Source organism: Suricata suricatta, chromosome 2 (genome assembly GCF_006229205.1).
Source record: "Suricata suricatta isolate VVHF042 chromosome 2, meerkat_22Aug2017_6uvM2_HiC, whole genome shotgun sequence".
In the NCBI taxonomy this organism is placed as follows: Eukaryota; Metazoa; Chordata; class Mammalia; order Carnivora; family Herpestidae; genus Suricata; species Suricata suricatta.
Window position 1 is genome coordinate 14,513,822 of NC_043701.1, and position 25,266 is coordinate 14,539,087.

A 25,266-nucleotide genomic window follows, 5' to 3' on the forward strand; every position below is an offset into this window, starting at 1 on the left:
GGGTAGGCGAGCGCGCAGTCTGTCTCTCCTTCTGACGCACGGGGGACGTGACGGGAGCTTCGGGTCCCTGGGCCTCAGCCCCTTCACTGCACATGGCCGGATGGAAGGCGTGCCCCATTAGAGGGGCTTGTGCTCCTGTGAGTTCTCCTGCATAGCTTCCGTTTGTTGAGTGGATTTGTGGAGGGTGGATTTGCTGAGGAAGAAGTGGAAAAAGAGAGGGCTGCATTGGCTGCCTGAGCAGGGAGATCTAGATAATGTACAGTGGATTAAAGGGGCTTGTTTAGAGGAAATTTTGCTGCGTAGGGTCCTGTGTCACTCTCCTCTGTATGTTCATGAAACTCAGTAAAATCGACACTGTTCGTGAAGGGTTTTGGAGTTGGAGTGTCCCCCTGTACTCCCAGGTGGTACATGGGTATTTGAAACAGATTTCAAGGTGGGTGTAAAATCAAGCATGACTTCCTCACAGTTGATTTATATATCAATTTTTTATCAAAACAAGGTATGTGTGTTGCATTTGGTTGATAGATGTGTCTTTTAAGCCTCTTGATCTATTACATGTCCCCTCATCTAATTTTTGTTTTTATTTTTATTAAAAATTTTTTTTTATTTAAAAAAATTTTTTTAATGTTTTATTTATTTTTGATACAGACAGAGACAGAGCATGAGAGGGGGAGGGGCAGAGAGAGAAGGAGACACAGAACCGGAAGCAGGCTCCAGGCTCTGAGCTAGCTGTCAGCACAGAGCCTGACACGGGGCTCGAATCCATGAGCGGTGAGTTAGGCTCAACTGCCTAAGCCACCTAGGAGCCCCTAGTTGTCCTGTTTTTAGTGACAAAGATGCGAGGGGTTCTGGTCGTTCCAATCCGACGCCTCTGTAACAGCATTCCTCATCTGTGTCACTTGATGGTTACAGTTGCTCCTCGTGGTCACTTTTTTTTTAACATTTATATATTTATTCATTTTTGAGAGAGAGAGTGATAGAGCGCAAGCAGGGGAGGGTCAGAGAGAGAGGGAGACAGAATCTGAAGCAGGTTCCAGGTTCTGAGCTGTCAGCACAGAGCCCGACACGGGGCTCAAACCTAGGAGCGGTAAGATCATGACCTGAGCTGAAGTCAGCTGCTTAACCGACTGAGCCCCCCAGGCGCCCCATGGTGGTTACTGTTTTAATCCTTTATTTCATTAGGGGTTACGAAGTGGTGGCTTTCTAACCCTGTCAGTTCTGCAGTTACGAGCTGTGTACTGCCCGGAGAAGAGTTTTTCCTCCTGCGTAGTTTCCCTAAAATACGCTTTATCCAGGAAAGACAGGACGATTCTTTTCCTGGCGCTTCTATACACTTCAGTGTTTATAGTTTCACAAAGACACTGTAAGACATCTTAATGCTCACGTATTAGATCCTTTGAACGTTGGGCAGAAATATAAAAAAAAGAAGGAATGCTTTTACATCTTTAATCAGTGGGAGAATAACATTAATTTGATTTGCCAAATTATGGAGAATGACTGCTTTTAAAAAAAACTTTTTTTTAATGTTTATTTTTGAGAGAGACAGAGCATGCGTGGGGAAGGGGCAGAGAGAGAGGGAGACACAGAATCTGAAGCAGCTCCAGGCTCTGTGCTGTTAGCACAGAGCCCGACGCGGGGCCTGAACTCTCGAACCATGAGATCATGACCTGAGCCAAAGTCAGATGCTTAACTGACTGAGCCACCCAGGTGCTCGGGATAATAACTGCATTTTAAAAAAGCATAATTGCTAGTACATCTATACCAGGAATGCACAGGAATGTAATCCAAAATAAAATACAAGGAAAATATTTTTTGGAATACCTAAGCTTAGTGACTGAAATTTCAGGATGAAACTGGGGCATACAGAACAGGGAGCCAAGTGAATTCTTTCTCTTACTTGTAGCCATCAGCCGGCGCAGACCCTGTCAGAGCCTTTAACCTCAACATTACATCCTCAGCAGGACTTCGGCTCCAATGGATATGAGGTACTTGGTTCTTTGCTTTTTGGTGTATAAATTGTTTAAAAATGGGAGAAGGACTTAGCTGTAAATCTGAGTGTTTGGATGAGAGAATGGTTGGCTTCTATAAAATTCATGGATCGAGATTCAGTGGCATCCAAATGCCAACTGTGTTACTTTGCCAGAGAACAGCTGCCCTCTGTAGGGCACCTCACTGTCCCGCCACACACGGTCTCTCCCGGGCTCATCCCCGCAAGGACCCCGTGAGATCTCCATTAGCATCTCTACTTCATGGAAGACAAACACTGGAAGCCACAGAGTGAAAGTGACTTGTCCGTTCGTTGGACGTAAAAAGCAGGTTTCTGGGGGAGTGTACAGAATGCCTCAGCTCGTCCCCTAACCTGGTTGGGGCAGCACACTTTCTAGACCATTCCGCCGCCAAATCATCATGCTCGGGGTTTGAGTGCAGGCCTTTCTGTGTTGGTGCCTTATGCACCGTCAGTGCCTCTGACTCTGCTCGAGCTTAAGGCAAGGCACTCAGCCGGGTCACTGCACCAAATCTGACCCCTCCAGGGGGCGTCCCTTTGCCTTGAAGCCTCGTGCGTTGCTGGCCGTTAGCCAGCCTGCTCCAGTGGGCCGTGGGCCAGCTAGTTCATTACTAGAATGAACTGCCAGATGTGGAAACCGGAAGCCAGCTCACCCCACCTGCTGCTGGGGGCCTGGCAAGGACACGTCCTGGCGTCCGGGGCCACACGTGTGGACACCGGGTACTTTAAATGCCTCATATTTTACATCTACATATATGTGTATATTTTAATTTTTTTAGTTATTAGAGATCAACCCGCAGACTCGGGAATATGCCACAATAAGTGAGCTTTTTAAAGCTTCCATGAAAAACTTCAAGATTGAAAACATAAAGAAGATCAAGAATACAAAGCTGTTGGATGCTTTTGAAAGGTTGGTGGCCACAGGATGAGGGGTTTTCTTTGTTTTTAAATGGAAAGTTTTGAAGGATTAGTTTCAAGTAATACTTTAAAACCAGCTCACTGGCTCGTTTCATAGTGAAGAGTTTCTTCAGGGTCTAGTTGGTTTGTTTCATTTATTTATTTATTTATAGCCTGGAGCTTTTTTAAAAAAATCTTTTTAACGTTTATTCATTTTTGAGAGACAGAGAGAGAGAGTATGAGTGGGGAAGGGGCAGAGACAGAGGAGACACATTTTGAAGCAGACTCCAGACTGAGCTGTCAGCACAGAGCCCAATGCAGGGCTCAAACTCCCAAATCATGACCTGAGCCAAAGTCAGACACTTAACCAACTGAGCCACCCAGGCGCCTCTAGTTGGTTTTATAAGGTTTGTTTATTTTTGAGGGAGTGCTCGCAGGTAGGGCCTGAGAGAGAGGGAGACACAGAATCCAAAGCAGGCTCCAGGCTCTGAGCTGGCAGCACACAGCCCGATGTGGGGCTCGAACTCCCGAACTGTGATATCATGACCAGAGCTGAAGTTGGACGCTTCACCAACTAAGCTTTCCAGGCGCTCTGGTTTTTTCATTTTGTAAACTCGAGCTTTTCTTTCGGCTTCAATTTTATGATTCTTTGATTTCATGTGTCTGTCTTTTAAAAGTTTTCATAAATTTACTTTTTTGTAGCTAGTACATTAATGTTAGATTTCTGAAAGTGGGTGGAATAAAATTTTAAGACGATTAGACTTGATTTGGGATTAATGTCATTAACGGGAATGGGGAGAGGAGTGCTCTGGGTGTTAAGTCTCACATTTCCTGTATTAGGAAGAAGATGAAGATGAACAACAGAACGGAGAAGAGCCTATTTTGTGCAACAAGCCGCGCCCACGTGGAGTCTGTCTGTGCGAATAATTTTGACTGGTTCTCACATGGAACTGCTGAAAACAAATATGGAAAAGGTTTGTGCTAGCATAGAGAAGCCTCCGTCCTAGACACCTGTATGTCCCAGGCTCTACTGTGAGGTGTATGCCATGGATTTCTCCTAACCAGCATGAGTAGGCTTTTGCATGCCTAGAGGACTAAGCTCATGTTAATTTTTTATTTTTATTTTTGAGAAAGAGACAGAGGGAGGGAGAGAGAGAATGAGTGGGGGAGGGACAGAGAGAGAGAGGAGGACAGTATTCGAACCTGGCTCTGCAGAGAGCCCAGTGTATGCTCAGACTCACAAATCGTGAGATCATGAACTGAGCCTAAGTCAGATGCTCCACCAACTGAGCCACCCAGGCCCCCCAAGCTCATGTTAACCTTATTAAAAAAATGTTTTTTAATGTTTATTTCTGAGAGGGAGAGAGAGCACGTGAGCAGGGGAGGGGCAGAGAGAGAGAGGGAGGCACAGAATCTGAGGCAGGCTCCAGCCTCTGAGCTGTCAGCGCAGAGCCCAACACAGGTCTTGACACGTGCCATGGACTGAAGTTGGACGCTTAAAAGACTAAGCCCCTCCCCGGCGCCCCCATGTTAATCTTAAATGCCCGAATTAGAGGGGTACATTGGCCTGGGACTTGATTGCTGTACCTCAGTCCTGCTCCTGGCTGGGGGTTTCGCAGGGTGGAGGGACCAAATCTTAGACATGCTTGCAAAGTGTCCCACCTGTTGGTGACATTGCCTGCCATTCCTTCCATTCTGGCAGGGGCTCTTCCTGCCTTCCATGCAACCCTTGAAGCCTCTAAAAGGAGCCTTCCATGGCCACTGATAGGTTCCAATCAGAGGTGGGAGGAGAGGCCTCTCCTGTCTCAGGCTGTGCTGGGCACCTGCAGACTAAAGTAGCGTGGGTCTGCACACACGTCTTTTTTAGCTTCTTTTTTTGCTCCGAAATTCTTCCATATAATTATACTTTTAATTTTACTTAAATTATGAGCCACTTTTTAAAAAATGTTTACTCATTTATTTTTGAGAGAGAGAGCACAAAGAGAGGGAGAGAATCCCAAGCAGGCTCTGTGCTGTCTGCTCAGAGCCTGATGTGAGTCTCATCTCATGAACCGTGAGATCATGACCTAAGCTGACATTGAGTTGGATGCTTAACCAATGAGCCACGCAGGCACCCCAAGCTACTTTTTACTTGACTTAATGCCCCCCCACCTCTTTTGAATCTAGTTGAAATACAGTGTTACATTAGTTTCAAATGTACAGCTTGGTGACTTGATAAGTTGATTCATTATGCGATGTTCACAAGTGTAGCTGTCGTCTGTCCCATTATGTCCCTGTTCCCGTATCATTGACTGTGTCCCTTATGCTGTGGTTTTTACTCTTGTGATTTACTCGCTCCGTAACTGGAGGCCTGTGTCCCTCTCCCCTTCACCCACTTTGCTCAACTTTCCCACCCGCTCTCCTCTGGCAACCATTAGTTTGTTCTCTGTATTTATAGGTCTGATTCTGATTTTTGTTTGTTTATACTTTTTTTAAATATTCCATTTATGCATGGAATTATATGGTCTTTGTCTTTCTCAGTCTGACTTAACTTCACTTAACTGACTTATTTCACTTAAGGTAATATCTTCTAGATCCGTCCATGTTGTCGTAAATGGCATGATCTCTTCCTTTTTTGTGGCTGTGTAATTCTCTCTCTCTCTCCCTCTCTCTATTTGGCACGTTTTCCTATCCATTCACCTGTTGCTGGACACTTAGGTTGCTTCGGTATCTTGGCTGCTGTAAATTCTGCTGCAGTCAACATAGGGGTGTGTGTATCTTTTCAAGTTAGTGTTTTTGTTTTCTCTGGGTAAATACCCAGCAGTGGAATATTGGACCATATAGTATTTCTATTTTTAACTGTTTGAGGAATTTCCATATTGTTTTCCACAGTGGCTGCACCAATTTATATTTTCACCAGGGATTCACAAGGGCCCCTTTCTCCCCAGATCCTTGCCAGCACTTGTTGCCTATCATTTTAATTTCAGCCATTCTGACCGGTGTGAGGTGATATCTCATTGTGGTTTTGATTTGCATTTCTGCAAATCAGATCTGATTTTCATTTGCGTTTGATTTGCATTAGTGATGTTGAGTACCTTTTCATGTGTCTACTGGTCATGCATATGTCTTTTTTAGAAAAATGTCTATTCAGGTCCTCCACCCATTTTTTAAACAGATTGTTTTTGGTGTTGGGTTGTATCAGCCATGTAACTCTTAAAACAAGCAAACCCAAAGAATCGCTCATCTTAAGGGAACAAGTAATAGTGAATCAAGTCTCAAAGGAGGCACAACTCCTACCACTAAGATTAAATTCACACACATTCTAAAAAGGAAGAAGCCAGTCAGTCAGCCAACAGTTTTTTTAAGCTTATTTATTTTGAGAGGAAGAGAGAGAGAGAGAGAGAGAGAGAGAGAGAGTGTGCAAGCAGGGGAGGGGCAGAGAGAGGGAGAGAGAGACCCTGTCGTTGCAGAACCTGTTGCAGGGCTCCATCTCGCAAACTGTGAGATCATCACCTGAGCTGAGATCAAGAGTCAGACGTTTAGGGGGCACCTGGGTGGCTCAGTCAGTGAAGCGTCTGACTTCGGCTCAGGTCATGATCTCGTGGTTCATGGATTCGAGCCCCACATCGGGTCCTGTGCAGACAGCTCAGAGCCTGGAGCCTGTTTCAGATTCTGTGTCTCCCTCTCTCTCTGCCTCTCCCCCCACTTGTGGTCTATCTCTCTCTTGGTCTCAAAAATAAATAAACTATATAAAAAATAAATAAATAAAAAGAATCAGACGTTTAGGGGTGCCTGGGTGGCTCAGTTGGTTAAGCGTCTGACTTCAGCTCAGGTCATGATCTTTCGGCTCGTGGGTTCGAGCCCCACATCAGAGCCTGGAACTTGCTTCGGATTCTGTAGCTACCTGTTTCTTTGCTCCTCCCCCACTCACTCTCTGTCTATCTCCCTCCAAAATAAACACTAAAAAGAAATTTAAAAAGAATCAGATGTTTAACTGAACTATCTAGGCGCCCAGTCAGCCAACAAATATTTTTGAGTGCCTTCTATATGCTAGATCCTGGGGACATAGATGTGAATGAACTAACTAGACATGGCCCCCACCCAAATTACTTCGCATAATCAAATGATTGCAAGTGAGCAGCTACTATAGAAGAAAGGGGCAGGTCCCATGGACACCTGATCCGGCTGGAGAAGTGTCAAGGGAACGGCCCAGGAGGGTTCATCTGCATTAGAGATCCAGCGTGAAGGGTGAGGGGTGAGGGGTATAAGATACTGCCCCCTGAAGGCATGGGAAGTTAATGAAGGATTTTAAGCTGGGGAACGGCTTGATAAGAATTTCATGTTTATGAAGTTTACATGCATCACTAATACTTACCTAGAAATGGGATGATCATCTTGAGTGAGATAATGTTTCTCCTATATTAGAGCTCAAAGGAATATATATCCTAGAAAAATGGAAAGGGAGTGTATACGTGTTCTTAGGTTTTGGCTGTAATTGGGCCTGATAGTGACATACATGGGTGTGTAATCTGTTTCTCCTATTTTGTAAATGGCAGGGCACTGACACCCTCTGAAATCTATCTTGATAGTTTGGTACTGTCACTTACTATCACCTTTTCTTTAATTTGGCAAAAGAGGAGAGTTCTGATAACCAGGAAAAAGCCCTGTGGGTGGTGGGGAAGGAAGAGACCAGGATGGAGTCAGCAGTCCTCAGATGGGCCCGATGTCTGCCCAGGAGCTGGGCCCATTTTCCCCATGCTGCCCTCCCTCAGATGAGAAGGTAGAAGGCTTCTTCTTGGCCCACCTCCTGTTACACGGAGTTAGGAGCTGTTTTTGTTTTGTTTGTATTTATCTGTCTATTTATTTTTAAAGTTGATTTATTTATTTTGCATGAGAGAGAGCATGTACGCATGCGTGAATGAGGAAGGGCAGAAAGAGGAGGGAGAAAATCCCTGTGTGGGGCTCCATCTCACGAACCTTGAGATCATGATCTGACCTGAAATCAAGAGTTGGGACACACCTGACTAAACCACCCAGGCGCCCTTGTTTGTATTTATTTTTTTATTTTCCTTTTTTTTTTAAAAAAGAAGATGTTTATCATTTTGAGAGAGAGAGAGCATGAGTAGAGGAAGGCAGAGAAAGAGGGAGGTAATATCCCAATGCTGACAGCGAAAAGCCTGACACGGGGCTGGAGCCCACGAACTGTGAGATCATGACCTGAGTCAAAACCAAGAGTCTCACACTTATCCAGCGGAGCCGCCCAGGCAGCCCTGTATTTATTTTTAATGTCAGTATTCCACTTCCATCACCTGCAATGGTACCAGTCCCGGCTAGATAGATGGGTTTGAACCACTGGGCCCATAATCTTAAAAAATTCAGGCAGTTGCCCTGAAAGACACCCAGTGGCAGATGTTGGAGATACTGCTCCTCTCTGAGGGAAGACAAAGCCCCCCCTTTGCACGTGTGAAGCCATACCCCAGAATCTGTCATCTGTATGAGTTCATATGTGACCATGTTAAGGGGAGCAATCTGGACGGAGGATACAAGGACAGCGGCTAGGGTAGGGGGCGCCTGGGTGGCTCCGTCGGCCAGGTGTCTGACTTCGGCTCAGGTCATGATTTCATGGTTTGTGGGTTCAAGCCCTGCATCAAGCTCCAGGCTGACAGCTCAGAGACTGGAGCCTGCTTCAGATTCTGTGTCTCCCTCCCACTCTGCCCCTCCCTCCCCTGCTCACGCTCTGTCTCTCTCCCTCAAAAATAAATAAACATTAAAAAATTTAAGAAAAAAAACCAACGGTTAGGTAAGAGCCACTCAACTTCACAGTCAAAGGAGGTGCTAAATACTCAGATTTGGATAAAAAAATAGAAGCAAGCAGCACGTGTCTGGGGGGGAAGCTAAGCAATGAAAGACCTGTCCTGGCTATGAACTGGACTCAAGAGGCCAGGTGGGGGGGCACCTGAGGCCAAGGGACATATTTGGGGTCCAGGGTGCTGCGAGCATTGGGACATGTATAAAATCTCCCAAGATTCTGCAACCCGGGTTCCTGCCAGTGCTAAATGGGTGGAAAGAAAGAAACAAAAATGTTCTTTTTGAATGCAGTATGAGTGTCTTTATTTGGAAAACCTGAAAGGGATCCGCAGAGAATTAGGATGTCGGTGTTCTGCACAGGAAGTGGGACACGTGAGTCCCTCTGCCATGGGGCTCCTCTCTGTCATCGCTGACAGGCCCAGCATGGTGGAGCCCGGGATCCTCGAATAACCCCGTTAGAGCTAACTTGACCCATTTTGACTCCCAGCCTAGAAGCGGGTTCCTTTCCCTGGTCTTATTCAAAGTTAACAGAGTCTCTTATTATTTTTTAATTTTTAATGTTTATTTATTTTTAAGAGAGAGAAGAGCAAGAGGGGAAGGGAGGGGCAGAAAGAGAGGGAGACACTGAATCCAATGCAGTTTCCAGGCTCTGAGCTGTCATCACAGAGCCCAACGTGGAGCTCAAACTCACAAACAGTGGGATCATGATCTGAGCCTAAATCTGACGCTTAACAGGCTGAGCCACCCAGGTGCCCCCGGAGTCCATTATTTTTTGCAGTGTGGATCCAGATCCTATTTCGGTCATCAAAAGCTGACCGTGATTCTTTCTTTCTCTTTATAGATTTCTTCCAAAGATTCTTTTTTCTGAGAAAACACAATATTGTTCCCTTATGTCAATTATACTGAGAAAGTGAGAAAGAAAAAGCTAAAGTAGATTACAGGAAGACAACATATTGTAAAGTCTAAGTATGACCTCCAGGATAAACAGAAACTGGCTAGGCAAAAATCAAAGCAAAACAAAACAAAAATACTTGGGCAGAGAGTGTTAATGAAGGCCAGAGATCGACAAAGGCCGTGGGTGGGTCGGGCGGGAGTGGCAAGAGGTGAGGCTGGAGCTGGAGGTCGGTGTCTGACCGGAAAGACCTTGCAAGCCATGCTTCGGGGAGAGATTTTTCTCTGGAGGCCAACGGCAAGTCAGCGATGGCTTTGGAAAGGAAGTGCAGTGACTGGCTGCAGTGTAGGAAAGGCTGCAGGTCCAAGTCTACGGGGACGGTGTTAAGAGTCCAGGTCAGGGATGCCTGGGTGGCTCAGTCGGCTGAACGTCTGACTTGGGCTCAGGTCATGATCTTGTGCTTCATGGTTTCCAGGCTCAGAGCCTGGAGCCTCTGATTCTGTGTCTCCCTCTAGCTCTCTGCCCCTCCCCCGCTTGCACTCTGTCTCTCTCCCTCTCTCAAAAATAAATAAACATTAAAAAATTAAAAACAAAAAAGACCCCAGGCCACAAATGAGGGTGGTCTAGCTCCACTAGAGGCAGAAGGGATGAAGAGGATGTTGGGGTTCAGGGTTGGGGTAAGAGGCATTTGCGAGGGTTGGATGACTGAAGCAAATGTAGTTCCAGATTATACAAATGTGATTTTTATTTTTCTGTATTTTTTAAATGTTTATTTATTTGAGAGACAGAGCAAATGTAACTCGGGGAGGACAGAGAAAGAGAGGGGGATAGAGGTCTCACCAACCGTGAGACCATGACCTGAGCCAAAGTCAGATGCTCAGCTGACTGAGTCACCCAAGTGCCCCTGTAAATGTTTCTTAAAAACAACTGATGATTAATTTTATTTTTTTAAATGTTTGTTTATTTTGAGAGAGAGAGAGCGTGAGCATGCATGCCAGTGAGTGGGGGAGGGGCAGCGATAGAGGGAGAGAGAACCGTAAGCAGGCTCCTTGCTGTCAAAGCAGAGCCCAGTGCGGGGTTTCTTAGTAGGCTGAGGGTCGGACTTCTGCTCAGGTCATCATCTCGTGGTTTGTGAGTTCGAGCCCCGCGTCTGTGTCTCTGGCTCTCTCTGCCCCTCCCCCACTTCTGCTGTCTCTCTCAAAAATATCTGAACTTAAAAAAAAATAGCTACATAATCAAATCAGTACTCAGACTTTATTACAAAATAGACAAAAATTAATTTAACAAGTATAAAATTAACGCCATGCCATTAAAACATGCACAACCATCTCGGAATGTTGCAAATAATTTCATGGCTTTATCAAGCACTACAAATGCACACTTAAGACAAATATGGATGAAGATTTTGTTTATTGATTTTATTCCATTCGCTTTAAGTCAAATATATTCTTACCAGTAACTCCATACTATTTATTTGACACCTTTTACGTGGATAACTAGAACTAGAGTTCAGTCATCTGGAAATGTTCACTCTCTGAAATATGACTTGGAACTGGAAAGAGTGAATCACTGTGTTATGAGCAGCCTAAGTTGTCATAAAATTCCTACATTGAGGGTTGTATATGTTTATTCTTGGGAGCTTCTCAGAATCATTTTGTCTTATTTCAAAACCATGTGTGTTTGTTTTTCTCAGCCCAGCAAGTGTGGAGTGGGAGTAAAGAGATGCTAGAGGTGGGCAGCAAGAAGAAAGTTAACAGTTTTAAGTGGAGAATGAGAGGGAAAATGAGGTACAAGACACAAACACAACTTAACGTTTGTTTTTCCTGCTGCGGGTAGATCATTAGTAGGAGTCAGTGGCGCCGTCCTCAGTCACTCAAGAGGGCATCCCTATGTTGTAACACCATGTATCGGGATTAGCGTATTCATCTGACACATCAAGAAAAGAAAGGGCAAAATGAGTTGTTTTTTTTTAATGTTTATTTTTGAAAGAGAGCATTCGTGGGGAGGGGAGGGGAGATCGGGGGAGGGGCCAAGAGGGGGGAGACAGACAGTGGACAGTTGAGAGCCCAATGCAGAACTCCTGAGCTGACGTTGGACACTAAGTGACTGAGCCACCCAGAGCTTAAATTGTGTAGAAGTTCCAGGTACACGAGGACTGGTTCTTTGCAGACATGACGTGTGATGACGCACAGAGATGGGTAATGTGATACAGAGTTTGCAGAGGGTGTCCATCGATTGAGAAATAATACAAATAAAGAAGGCACAGCCTCTGTATACCCAGATTGTTTGCAGAGGGGCTGGCAGCATAGGGCAGAATGTGTCCTTGGCCGTCCAGGAAAACTGAGGAGCTGGAACCAACCGGGAAGGAGGGTCGTTGGCAGTGACAGACGTGGATGGGTGGCCCAGCAGAATTGCTGAGGGGTGATGAGTTTTGTTTGTTTTTCCAATTGGTCATTTTCCAGTGATCTGGCCTACTTTATAAAATTATACAAAGATCTGGATGGACACTGTCTCTTGACTATAAGCTTGTTTTGGTTACACATCAGTTAAAAAAGGACAGGGCGCCTTGGTGGCTCAGTCAAGTGTCCGACTCTTGATTTTGGCTCAGATCTTGATCTCAGGATTCATGGGATTGAGCCCCGCGTCAGGCTCTACATGATTCTCTCTCCCCACCTCCCCTTAAACATGTTTTCTCTCTAAAAATAAATAACCTTAAAAAAATTAAATAAAAAAAAAGAAAGGCAAAAATATACCAAGAAGCAAAGATGTGAAAAAGCAGTTCAGAGAATATGGAATATGCCAATAAACATGAAAAAGATGCTCGATGTCCGTTGTATGGAAGGAAATGCATATTAAAATCAGATTTTTTTTGTGTTTTGTATTGGCAAAAATTAAAAGGATGGTTGGTATCCAGTGCTGGCAAAGTTGTGGAGAAATGGGACTTTATCCATTGCAATTAAAATTTTTAAACTGCTTTTGGAGGGCCATTTGTAATATCTGTCAAAATTTAATATGGTCGTGTCCTTTGAGACAGCCATTATAGTTTTACGATCTGTCCTACAGAAAGACTTATACAGCCTACCAAAGGTGTATTTACTAGGATGTTTCAAAAGCATTTATTTAGAAGTGTCTTGGTAATAACAAAAAAGTGAAAACAACCTATATTTTGATCAATACAGAAGTAGTTAAATTATGATCCATCCATACAATGGAATCCTGTGCAGCCTTTGAAAAGGATGAGGTAGGTGAGGTGGAGTGACAGCAAAATTTCTAGGACTAAAGTGTAAAAAATGCAGAGCAGTTCATAGAGTATAATCCCATTAATGAACAAATAAAAGAACATCAAACTGTACCAGAGTAAATGTGTTATGTATGTATGTAAACACACAGAAACAAATGAGAGAATCCCCTCCAAGCTGGTAACCTTTTGGGAAGGAGAGTGGGACAGGAAATGGTAGGTCAGTAATGGTGTTGAACATCATTTACCCAGAATATCCAGTATCTGACCTATTCAGGATAAGCAATATTTCTGGAATTCAAACATCTAAATTATAAAAAACCAGTAATAAAAAATAAGCAATATAAATGAAAAAGTATTAAATAGTTACCATAATACAATGAATTCATTTTAGTGCTTAACTTTTGCATAGAAAATCAGAATTTGCAAATATATGCATTTCTTTTAAAAAGACAGAGAAAAGTATCTGGCAATGACAAAAATTAAAATAGGAAATTATATTTACTTTTTAATTTTTTTATGTTTTTAAATTTATTTTTGAGAGACAGAGACAGCGCGAGCAGGGGAGGATCAGAGAGAGAGAGGGAGACACAGAATCCGAGGCAGACTCCAGGCTCTGAGCTAGCTGTCAGCATAGGGCCCAACATGGGGCTTGAACCCACAAACCGCGAGATCATGACCTGAGCTGAAGCCGGACGCTCAACGGATGGAGCCACCCAGGCGCCCCTTTATTTACTTTTTAAGTTTATTTATTTATTTATTTTGAGAGAGAGAGAAAACACAAGCAAGGGAGGGGAAGAGAGAAAGAGAGACAGAATCCCAAGCAGGCTCAGTGCCATCAGCACAGAGCCTGATGCACAGCTCGAACTTATGAACTGTGAGATCACGACCTGATCAAGGAGTCAGACCTTAACTGAAGGTGCCACCCAGGCACCCCCCAAAATAGGAAATTTTAGACTTTTTTTAAAAAAGAAAGACAGCACAAGATGCAGAGAGGGGCAGAGGGAGAGAAACAAAGAGAAAATCTCAAACAGATTCTACACTCAGTGCAGAGCCAAATGCAGGGCTTGATCCCACCACGATCCTGGAATCATGACCTGAGCCAAAGGCAAGAGTCAAATACTCAACCAGCTGAGCCACCCAGGCACTCCTAAAGTAGGAAGTTTTAATTTGTCAGAAAATCGCTTTTGATCTGCTGAGTATAGAAGCCTCAGTGGTGTAGAGGTTGTTTTACAGTCGAGGACAATAGATCAACTATTTTGAAAAGTGGAGCATAAACCCTAGTAGAGCTTCCTTTCCCTTTTGCATTTTCTAGGCCTTCCCATCAGTAGTAATTGACCTTTGCTCCTTAAAATGTATGCAATATGGGGGGCATGCGTCTGTCTCTGTACTGGGTGTGGAACCTGCTTGAGATTCTCTCTCTCTCTCTCTCTCTCTCTCTCTCTCAAAAAAAAAGTACACAAATCATGCAGGAGGAATTGAACTGTAACTGATGAACCAAAGGTACTCCTCTGATGGAGTATGGGTACCCATACTCCATCAGAGGGTTGGGCAAGGGTTGGGCGGCTGCGACATCACCACTTGGTTACTCTGGCCTGTGGCTCACACCATCACTGGGAGGGAGCCCCAGCACTGTAGCAAATGTTTTGATAATTCCATTAGGGTTATATGCTGTATTGAAATTTACTTGCATAATAGACTTTTCTTTTAGGTACGAAGGAAGTTTATAAGTATCTATAACATGTTGCTGACACGTCCTTGGTTAACACCCATCATCTGGTGGTGTGTAAATAATCTTACAAACTACATACCTTTTATAATAATTCTTACCCTTTTTCTTTTTCTGATTATTCCTAGGGAACTACTTCAGAAAAGACGCCATCTATTCCCATAAAAATTGCCAGTGTGATCCCAAAAACGCCGTTATGTTTATAGCTCGGGTCCTGGTTGGAGATTTTACTCAAGGAGATCTGGGAAGTCCGAGCCCTCCTCCACCCCCATTTGACAGCTATGTGGACGCAAGGTTGAATCCCTCTGTGTTTGTCATCTTCGAGAAAGATCAGATTTACCCAGAATATGTGATTGAATACACTGAGCTAGACAAAGCCTGCGTGGTTAGTTAGACATGATGGCTGCAGCGTCCTACAGGAGGCCGTAACCATTGTGTCCACCTACAGAGTCAGACCGCCCCAGATAGAAACTCGCACACTTCCTCACGTAGTTATCAAATCGCCTTAGAGCAGTGGTTCCCCAATTTTGTTCACACATTTGAATCATCTGGGAAGCCTGCTGGCAATCCCAGTGTTCAGACTGCATCCCATTCCAACTAAATCACTGTTCCTGCTGTGAGAGCGGGGCAGTGGTATTTATAAATCCCAAGGATTCAAATGCGCCGTGAAGTTTGGGAACCGCTCTCTTGGATGTAACTGGGAACGACTAACTTCTAAAACTGCTGTCACTGCAACAAGTTTTTCTTTCAACTACTCTTCGTTTATTGTATGACATAGTTTTGTTTTGGTTAAATTGCAAGAAAATTAACTTGGGCAATGTGAGAGAAATCTAAAAATGCCTATTGATGTAAGGACGTAAGACAGTACTGCCTTTGGATAGATGATTGTGGAAAGTTGGATGCGGAGGGGGTATTTTTAGGAAAATGCTGGGGGCGGGGGAAGAAAAGGTCATTTAAATGGTATTATAGATGTAACTGCAGTGTTGTACCTTCGTGGCAGATCTGAGTTGGGGCATATATTCCTTTATCTCTGCGTTTATTTAGGGGACTCCACCCAGGTTGACTTCTCGGGAATGCAATAAAAAGAGCCACGAAATGTGGCTCAGAGAGAAGCAACCAACTGGAGCTGATTGCCCATTTGGGTTCTTCATATATGATGATAGAGAAGGTTTTTCAGGCTGGACTTTCTTGCAGTGTTTGTATTTTGGGGGGATCTGAGTCACATAACCAGATTCACACAAATCTGACTGATAAACCTGAGTGTTATTTGTAGTCGTCGTGTCGTTCGCTGTCGCAGGGGAGGCTCACCAAGGACTTAGGAGCCAGGCCATCCCTATTGGAGGATGGGCCCCTTAAGGTGGCGAGATTTGTTTCCTGGTGAGCGGAACAAAGGAAACAAAGCCTCAAACAGGCCTTGCACCTGCAAGGGGCTTCTTTTTTGTACGTGTAACGGATTGTTTGTAAGTGTAGTACAATCAGTTTTTAAAGCAGTTGAGGGTCTTGGACCAAGAGTTCCTTCCTTATAACGAATCAGGTTTTCCCTTCCGGTTTTCCTTTTCAACATTCTGTACCATTCGCCAAAGTTTCCTGTTCTAGTTCCTTCCAGCAGACATGTTATGAAAGTTAATTAGCATTAGAGTTGATTTTCTATTGGGCAGATTGTAGATCAGCACAAACCTCTCCACAACCCCTTGGTTTAATGGACTCCACCAGTAACAGATGTATAGGGATTTTTTAGGGCAGGGTTATTTTCTGGGAGGCTTACCACAGATAGTTACTCTAATGCACTTTTCCCCCCCCTTGAATGGTAGCTCCTGTTGAGGAGTTTTCATTTCCTGATCTTGGTTCTCACATTGTCAGAGATGCAATTTGTCCAACTCTGATGGCCTAGTAGATTCTCTGCCTCCCTCAAACGAATCATTTCTCCCCTAGTATTCTGTATTCAGGAGTCATTCTGGACTTCGTCCTCTCCTTCCCTCAAGCTGTTCCCAAGGCCAGTTTTACTTCTAAAGTACTTCTTTGTCCCCTTCTGAGCTGTTCTTACTTAGTAGTAAGAATGGCCATATTTAACATTTTTTCCCTTAATCCTTAAAAACACAAATCTGATCACGCCTTTGGAATAAAGTTCAAAATCCTTATTATGGCCCCACATGATTTATCCTTCCCTGCCCTCTAATATTTACTTATTTTCTTCCACACAAGCCACTCTGGCTTCCTTTGTTCTTTGGTTCTCCTTTCTTCCTAGCTCAGATGTTCTCAATTAGGACTCCTGCCTTTTTTTTTAATGACAAATACATTGTAACATCTGCTTCATTATTCTCAAAGTACAATTCAATGGTCATATACTCTACCTACACAGAATTGCAAAAATAAATTTAAAATTAGTTAACATTAATGTAAAAGGGAAATAAAAGGTATATTACTTGGGCACAACTATATTAGAAGACCTAGTCAGATATTTACACCTAATGAGTACATTTCAAAGAAGGTAGAAAATCAAAACTGAGTTTATACAAAGAAGTACCTAGGAAAACAAAAGGGCAAGGACAGGAGTGGACCTTAGAATAACCGGTTTGCTGTGATAAGAGAAATACCGAAATAGCCTTAAGTGAAACAAACTTACTGTGCAAGGAAATCTACGGACTGTCGAGATGGAGAAAATGAGGAAATACCATATTTTTTGCAGACGAACTGTAGGTCAATAAAAGACTGTCTAGCGAGACATTCAGAATTCGTTTAGGGTGCAGAATAGTTTCTTCCTGTGAGAACTGTCCAGAATATTGCCAAGAGGTTGAGCCTACTTGGCTCTCATGTGCTTAGTGCCAACAGCACCCTCTGCTCCCCCGACTTACGGTGACAACCATAAACCCTATCATATCTGTTCACCCTTTTCAGAGCAGGAACAGTTTATCACATCCCCTTTGTTGGCCTGAGAGGAATTGTAGGTAATACAGTCTACTTCTTTAAGAACCAATTTAATGCCCCAACTCTATTATAATGGAGAAATAGAAGGAAAGAAATCTGTAATGAAAATAAAGTGAGTTTCAGTATGTAAATGCTCAGGCATGACTGTTCTATATGACATCATGAAGTAGATACTTACCCCTACTTACGATGAATGGACTTTCACAGTCGTTCAGAGGCTACTTCCTAGAAAGACGTGCGGGAAAATGAAAGAGTGAGGGGTATGCGTGACTCTAGGGTGAAAGCAAGCGTTTGGGGAAGTCATAACAGGCCATATATCTTATCTGCTTATGGTAAGAAACCTTCCCCGAAATGAGGATAACAGATTGCCTGAGGGGAAAAAGAATGAATGATCTTCTCTCAGGTGAGCTGTAGGTCCTACATAAATGTCCAGCCAGGACGTGAAAAAGTCATATAGGTTACCGAATAGTTCTTTGTGTGGGACTAGCCCGCGCGCACAGATATGTGTTCTCCCTGGCTGCGTCCACTCAGTGCCAGGAATAGTTCCCAATAATTATGAAACCAACAACCTGTCAATTTCCAAAACCTTCCCAAGAGGACCACTGACTTAGTTATAATCTAGCCTCCTCAGATTAGTTTACGATTACCTCCGTGAGGAGTCTATTCTAAATTAGATGAGATGCTTGCTCCCCAGCCCCCCAGGTTTTAAAAGTCTTTGTGCCTTTCTCTGTTCATTTTTAGCATCTGTCCAACTTGCAGTGGTTTACTTTCTGTATTAGAATGTAAGCTCCTTGAGGGCCAAGTCACCCTCTCTTATTCACTGTGCTGTACCTGATACTTAGCTGGGTGTTTGATTGGCTGATACATTGGATGCCTTCTGCTGAATAAAGTAAGCTCAACTAGTTGTATTTCAGTAGTTGAGTTTTATTTCTTCTTCAAGCTTAATTCTAGACTATCCAATAAAGAGAAATATTAATTTTGCTCTGTTGTCTGAATTTGCTATATTTATTTCTAGGTATCTCCAAAAAGATAGTCAGCTGAAGACACTAAGTTATTCTGTGGGGGACAGAGGCTGTGTTTGCCCCTTCTCGCTTTTTCATTCCAGGACCTGATGACCAAGGAGCTGTCAGTACAACGCCAAGGGAAGACAAGGTGGTGGTGATGGACAGGCCCATGGCTGGCTGGCACATCTTCTGCCCCAGGGCTTAGAGAAGGAGAGGCTGGAAACTGCGAATACACTTTTCTTGGTCCCAGGGGTGGGAACAGAGCCTGGCTGAACCACGAACGTTAAAAATATAAATGGTTATTGGCAGAATTGTCCTATCAGTCCCTTCTTTCAAAGCCCTTCTCCACTCATTCTTTTTTTTTTTTTAAGTTTATTATTTTGAGAGGGGAAGAGGCAGAGAGAGGGGAAGAGAGAATACCAAGCAGACTGTTAGCACAGAGTCTGACACAGGGCTCCATGTGACAAACTGTGAGATCATGACCTGAGCCAAAATCAAGAGACTAACGGCTACCCAGGAGCTCCCTCCACTCATTTTTTTTAATTACAAAGTTTCGATAGGAAAAAAGAAGAAAATCCCTATATGGCAGCAGAAATTTGATTAGATTGAAGGGAAACCTATTTGATTTAGATCCAAAGGTAAATAAAACAATGTATAGCTAAAGCATCCAAAATACTAGCAACACCATGCATGGGAAGATTGAATCTTTTTCAGTTAGTTATTTGCTCTATTTATTTGCTTTGTTGTAGAAGGCTCCCCGCTTTTCAGAAACGTTTAAGAAGATGTTATTTAAAGTCTCAATTTTTTGTTTTACAGTTGGGAAAAGGTGCCATTATTTAATTTCCGTGGTGAAACTCAGTCCAGCATTTGTCGGAACCAGACCTAGGGAGCACGCATTTCAGAGTCCTACCTTTGCCACCAGGACCACATTGAAAAATGTGGCTGGGAAAGAGCAGGGGACACAGGCCGGTTTCATTTTGAAGGTTCTAACTAGTACCCAGGTGATACTAGTACCTGTCCTTGGGGTGATTTGTTCAAAAGCCTGTGCTAAGACAAGTGTGCCTGGAGCGGTCAGCCATTTGAGAACAAGCTTCAGAATCGGGTTGGAGAATGAATCAGAACCTACAAGGAACCACCTGAATCCTAGAAACCTAAATCCTAAAATACCTCTTGAATCTCAACCCTCTGTGTTTCTCATTTCCATTCTCTTGTCAGTATTCTTGTCCTCTTCAGCCATTTCGCCACGTCTCTCCCTTTGTTCCCTAAAACTGCATTCCCCAATAGCCTACTCTGGGTTCTTTTTTTCCCTCCTTTACACTCTTCCCCATGAATCTCATTTATTCCCATTCTTTAGTTATCACACCACTTCTGATTCCAGAATCCGTACCTCTGCTGAGGAGTCAAATAACTTACCCAAAGTTTCACAGCTAATGAGTAACAGACCAGCATTCCAAACCCCTGGAGCCTAGCTCTAGAACCCACACGTTAAACACTCCGCTAGGCATCCTCTCTGAGGATGTCCCTACCCTTCCCTTTGACCTCCCACCTTTCTCCCACTTCAAACATTGTGGACAACATACCCAACCCTCCTAGCCTTAGACCCTCATAACCTCTTTTTCAACATCTTCACACTTTGAGGTATCGGCATCCATCGCCCTACTGCCGTTAGTCAGAATTGCTCTTCTGAGATTGTAAACTTTTTTTTAAAGTTTATTTTAGAGAGAGAGAGTGAGCAGGGTGGGGCAGAGAGAGGGGGAGTGAGAGGGAACCCTAAGCAGGCTCTGCACGATCATTATGGAGCTGGAGTTGGAGCTTGAACTCATGAACTGTGAGATCGTGACCTGAGCCTAAATCAAGAGTGAGATGCTTAACCAGTTGAGCCCCCCAGACGCCCCTGAAGTTAACTTGTATATCCTACCTCTGCTGTGCCCTTTAGCCCTCTCGCTCTCACACAAACAGCCCCTTCTGGTCTTATCTAGCCCTGAACCCATTCAGCACCTGACCACTCCTTCGGTTAATACTGTCAGTCACCCAGAACTTTTGACTTTATGTTCTATCCATTTGGCAAACCTAGCAATGGCTCAATCAAATTCTGTTTCTATAAACATTGAGTAATTTTTAAAAAAATTAATTTAATATTGAGTACATTTAGAGCTGTTTGGATTAATACCAAATACCACTACGTACACCTGGTATTCAACTTCCACAAAGCCCTCTCACCACCCACCCGCCCTGTCTGCCCTCCTTCCCCCAACCCCACAGGACAGCTTTGTTACACCTTCGCCAGCCTCACGTGACCGCGCCCCCCAACACACATGAGAATTCTCCGTCTTGTCTTATTAACAACCACACAAATGGCTGTTAGACCTTTTCTCCTTCATCTTAAGCCTACAAACTTGTCTTTTTATGTACTCATCCTTGCTTTTTTCCCTCTCGTCTATGGAAGAGGTATTTCTCCTTCTGTCTTAGGTTAATTCCTCCAATGTCCCATCCTTTTCCACTACCTTAGGAAAATCACCCACTGAATTACTCTCAGCCAAATTTCAGCTCTCCTTTCTTATTGGCTCTGTTCACTTGGCATAGAGAAGCTTGCCTCTCCTTTAATAAAACTCCTCCCTCAGTCTTATGCCTTCCTCTAATTCTCATTTTATCACTACCTTATCTTTTCAGATAACTTATTTTATTTTATTTTTAATGCTTTTTATTTATTTTTGAGAGAGAGAGAGAGAGAGACAGACAGTGCGATCAGGGGAGGGTCAGAGTGAGAGGGAGATACAGAATCTGAAACAAGTTCCAGGCTCTGGGCTAGTAGTCAGCACAGAGCCCGATGCAGGGCTCAAACCCATGAACCGTGAGATCATGACCTGAACCGAAGTCGGACGCTTAACCGACTGAGCCACCCAGGCGCCCCACAGATAACTTATTTTAAAAAGTTGGACTTCCCTATGGGGCACCTGGGTTGCTCAGCAGGTTGAGTATCGACTCTTGGTTTCAGTAGAGGTCAAGATCCCAGGGTCATGGGAGAGAGCTTAGCGTGAAGCCTGATTGGGCTTCTCTCTCTCCTTCTGCCCCTCCCCCCTGCTCAGGATCTTTCTCTAGAATAAAAGATAAAAAGTTGTATTTTCCCATTTTTCTTTTTTTTAGCCTACAAACTTCTGCTTTTTCTCATTATACTTCTGAAATAAACGTGCCTAGTTTATCAACAGTCTTGGATGGAAACTCCCTCCAGCATTTTATAATGCTGACCATCTCCTCCTTGAAACTTTCTCCTCTGTGTTTCCATGAATGAATCTCATTTTTCTCTAGCCTTTCAGTTTCTTTTTCTTTTTCATATTTTCTTTAATGATTTATTTATTTTTGAGAGAGAGAGACAGCATGAGCAGGGGGACGGTCAGAGAGAAAGGGAGACACAGAATCTGAAGACAGGCTCCAGACTCTGAGCTAGCTGTCAGCACAGAGCCAGACTCAGGGCTCAATCGAACCCAAGAACCACGAAATCATGACCTGAACCCAAGCCCAAGGCTCAACCCACTGAGCCGCCCAGGCACCCCTTCTTATCGATTTCTATCGTAGGCTGGCTCCCTCAGAAGAAAATAGAAAAAAAGTATGCAAGGAGTTTATTTGGGAGGTGATCCCAAGAAACTGCTCGAGAAGTGGGGAAGTGAGTCAGGGAAAGGGAGGCAATATAGGGCATGTTAACAAGCAGATCATACCTGTGGGCACCTGGGACTCAATGCTACTGGCAAACCTTCCCGAGACTCTGGATACACACTTTGAAGCTGCTCCACCTGAGGAGTAATGCCCTGGGGTATTCATCCGCTATCTGGTAGGAAAAACCCTTTATCGTCTTGGGTTCCATTTCTGGAGTGTGAGTTTAACTGACAACAGACAGATTAACATGGGAGAAAGAGGAAAAACAAGAAGTTCATCACGCATATGGAAACAAAGTGACTCCCCAAACAGTTAAAGATTAGGGTTTATGTACCTAAATTAATAGGGGACAGGAAGAGAGGAGAAAAGCGTTCTCTGGGAAGAACAAATGGGTTTCTAGAGGAACAAACGAGATAAGGAAGTTTGTGATAATGTTTATGTATGCAGGTGTTAGTGATCTCTGTTTTATTTTATTTTATTTTATTTTATTTTTCTTCATGGCCATAGAACTTGCCCAGAGAGAGGATTGGCAGCTTCATTTCCAGAAGTTTCTGCCTTTCGTGAAATAAGGCAAGCTCCAAGAAGCCTTCTTTCTACATCTGTTGAATCTCAAATGGTCTTTAGTTTAAAACAATCTTCCTACAACTCTGGGGGTCTGAGTGGGCCCCACACCACTAATTCCCTAGCATCACTAGTCATGGGTTCTTCCTGGAGTGTTATTGCCTTGGTAATTCCAGCCTGCCTCCCTTGCTGGCAAGTTTGCTCCTTCTTCAGGAGAAAGACCTTATGTAGACAGTCCATGTGCAAATGCAGTCCAAAGACCTGGGCAAGGCATTAGAGACTTCCACTTTCCTCAGGGTTTTTCTCTTCCTCCTCTGGCCTCTTTAATGTTGCTGTAATAGAAGACTCTATTCTCCCATGCTTGCTTTATACACATTTAGTGGAGAGATCTTATCAACTCTTACAGCTTCAATTACCTTATAATCTGATGTCACTCGAATCTATATTCCCCTCATCCTTTGTAAGCTCTAGATCTGTGCACACAACACAACTACCGAGCACTTACCTTGGATTGTCCACTGCAAATCCAACACAGTAAAAATTGAAGTTATAGTCCCTCAAATCCTCTTCTGTTATTCCTTATCTTGTCTTGCTTTTCTAGAAATCCATTCATCTCACACCTGCCAGGGATCTTTCTAACACACCTCTCTTAAGGATGGCCAGGCACTGTTTCTTAAGTTTACAGATAGAGAAATGAACAGGACAAACCAGATTTCCTACTTTCCCGTGCCTGAATTGTACAAATACGGAAATAAATAAGGAGGAACATGATCCGTGCTAAGTTCCATGTAGAGACTGGGGAACCACTTTCGAATGGGAGGTCAAGAAAGGTCTTGCTGAAGATGTGTCATTTAAGCTCAGTTGAAAGGCAGAAAGGAGACATCTAGAGCAGAGGAAACAGTCTGTGCAGAGGGATCCTGCCACTTCCGGTGGAAATTCCTTTAATGGCTTCCCAACGTCTTCAGGATAAAAGTCCAAATTTCTAAGCATGGCAGAGAAGGTCTTCTGGCCTCTTGCCAGTCAGTCTCCTTCCTCTTTAGCTTCTTTACATGCCATCAACTCATTTAATCCCCGCAACCACCCTGCAAGATAGCTGGGTGAGTTCCTGTTAGGTCTCGGGCGTCTCTGTTCTGTCACTGCGTGATCAGTGGCTCAAACGCTGTTCATTAAACGAGCAAGCTGTTGGGCAGAAAGGATAGCCACTTCGATTTATTTATTTATTTATTTATAAGTTAAAAATAATTTTAAAAATTTACAGCCAAGTTAGTTAGCATATAGTGCAATAATGTTTCCGGGAGTAGATTCCAGTGACTCATCCCCTATGTATAACACCAGTGCTCATCCCAACAAGTGTCCTCCTCAATGCCCCTTGCCCATTTGGCCCACCCCTCACCTTTCCAGCAACTGTTTGTTCTCTGTATTTAAGAGTTGTTCTCTGTATTTAAGAGTCTCTTATGTTTTGTCCCCTCCCTGTTTTTATATTATTTTTGCTTCCCTTCCCTTATGTTCATCTGTTTTGTATATTAAATTCCTCGTGAGTGATGTCGTATGAGTGATTTCTCTAGCTGACTTATTGCGCTTAGCGTAATACCCTCTAGTTCCATCTGCGTTGTTGCAAATGGCAAGATTTCATTCTGTTTGATTGCCGAGTAATACTCCATTATATATGTGTGTGTGTGTGTGTGTGTGTGTGTGTGTGTGTATACCACATCTTCTTTATCCATTAATCTGTCAGTGGACATTTGGGCTCTTTCCATACTTTGGCTATTGTGGATAGCACTGCTATAAACATTGGGGTGCATGTGCCCCTTCGAAACAGCACACCTGTATCATTTGGATAAATACCTAGTAGTGCAATTGCTGGGTCACCTGGTAGTTCTAGTTTTAACATTTTGAGGAACCTCCATACTATGCTCCAGACTGGCTGCGCCAGTGTGCATTCCCACCAGCAGTGGGAAAAGAGATCCTCTTTCGCTGCATCCTCACCGAGGATAGCTGCTTCATAGATGCACAGGTCTAGACTGATGTGGTCCAACGGAAATAAAGTGCACACCATATGTAATTTTAAGATTTGCTCGGAGCTACATTAGAAAAGTTAATGAAACATCAAACTGCAAGAACATTTTATTTCGGTATCATCAATTGAACACGATTGGCAAAGTTGTTAACGAGAATCTCTGCATTCCAAATCTTCGCAATCCAGGTTGCGGATCTCACACCACCTCTCAGGTCCAACTGCTCACATTTCAAGGCCTCTACACTCACAGGCGGAGTCCTTTCCCCAGAAACACCCTAAGGCCACCCAGCCTGCACACCACCTTGTGCCGCATTACCTGTTGTATCTTTTGCAGTCCTCACGGGCACCTCGGATCCTCTCATTTGCCGAGGACTCCCCCTACCACCCAAGTCCCTCAGGGCGAAGCCCCCGCTCGGTCACTGCGGTGGCGCCCCCACCCCGCCCCCCTCCACTCGGCCGCCGCGGAGCGCCCTCCCCCCACCCCGGCCCAGCCCCGGGAGCTCGGGCCGAGCCGCGGACGTGACTGGGAGGAGTCTGCCCGCCTCGGGCTTCCGAGCTCG

The 25,266-nt window shown here is 44.0% G+C and overlaps 1 protein-coding gene across 1 annotated transcript in view; it reads left to right on the forward strand.

The window, feature by feature from the left end:
• The window catches only part of ZC3HAV1 (zinc finger CCCH-type containing, antiviral 1), a 61,575-nt gene extending 43,121 nt beyond the window's left edge, over nt 1–18,454 (forward strand). Inside the window, exons 10-13 of the mRNA XM_029922836.1 lie at nt 1,904–1,985; nt 2,785–2,915; nt 3,743–3,876; nt 14,677–18,454. Coding sequence (XP_029778696.1) covers nt 1,904–1,985; nt 2,785–2,915; nt 3,743–3,876; nt 14,677–14,942 — 613 coding nt within the window. The 3' untranslated portion in view covers nt 14,943–18,454. The remainder of the gene's footprint in view (nt 1–1,903; nt 1,986–2,784; nt 2,916–3,742; nt 3,877–14,676) is intronic.
• The last annotated feature ends 6,812 nt before the right edge of the window (nt 18,455–25,266 follow it).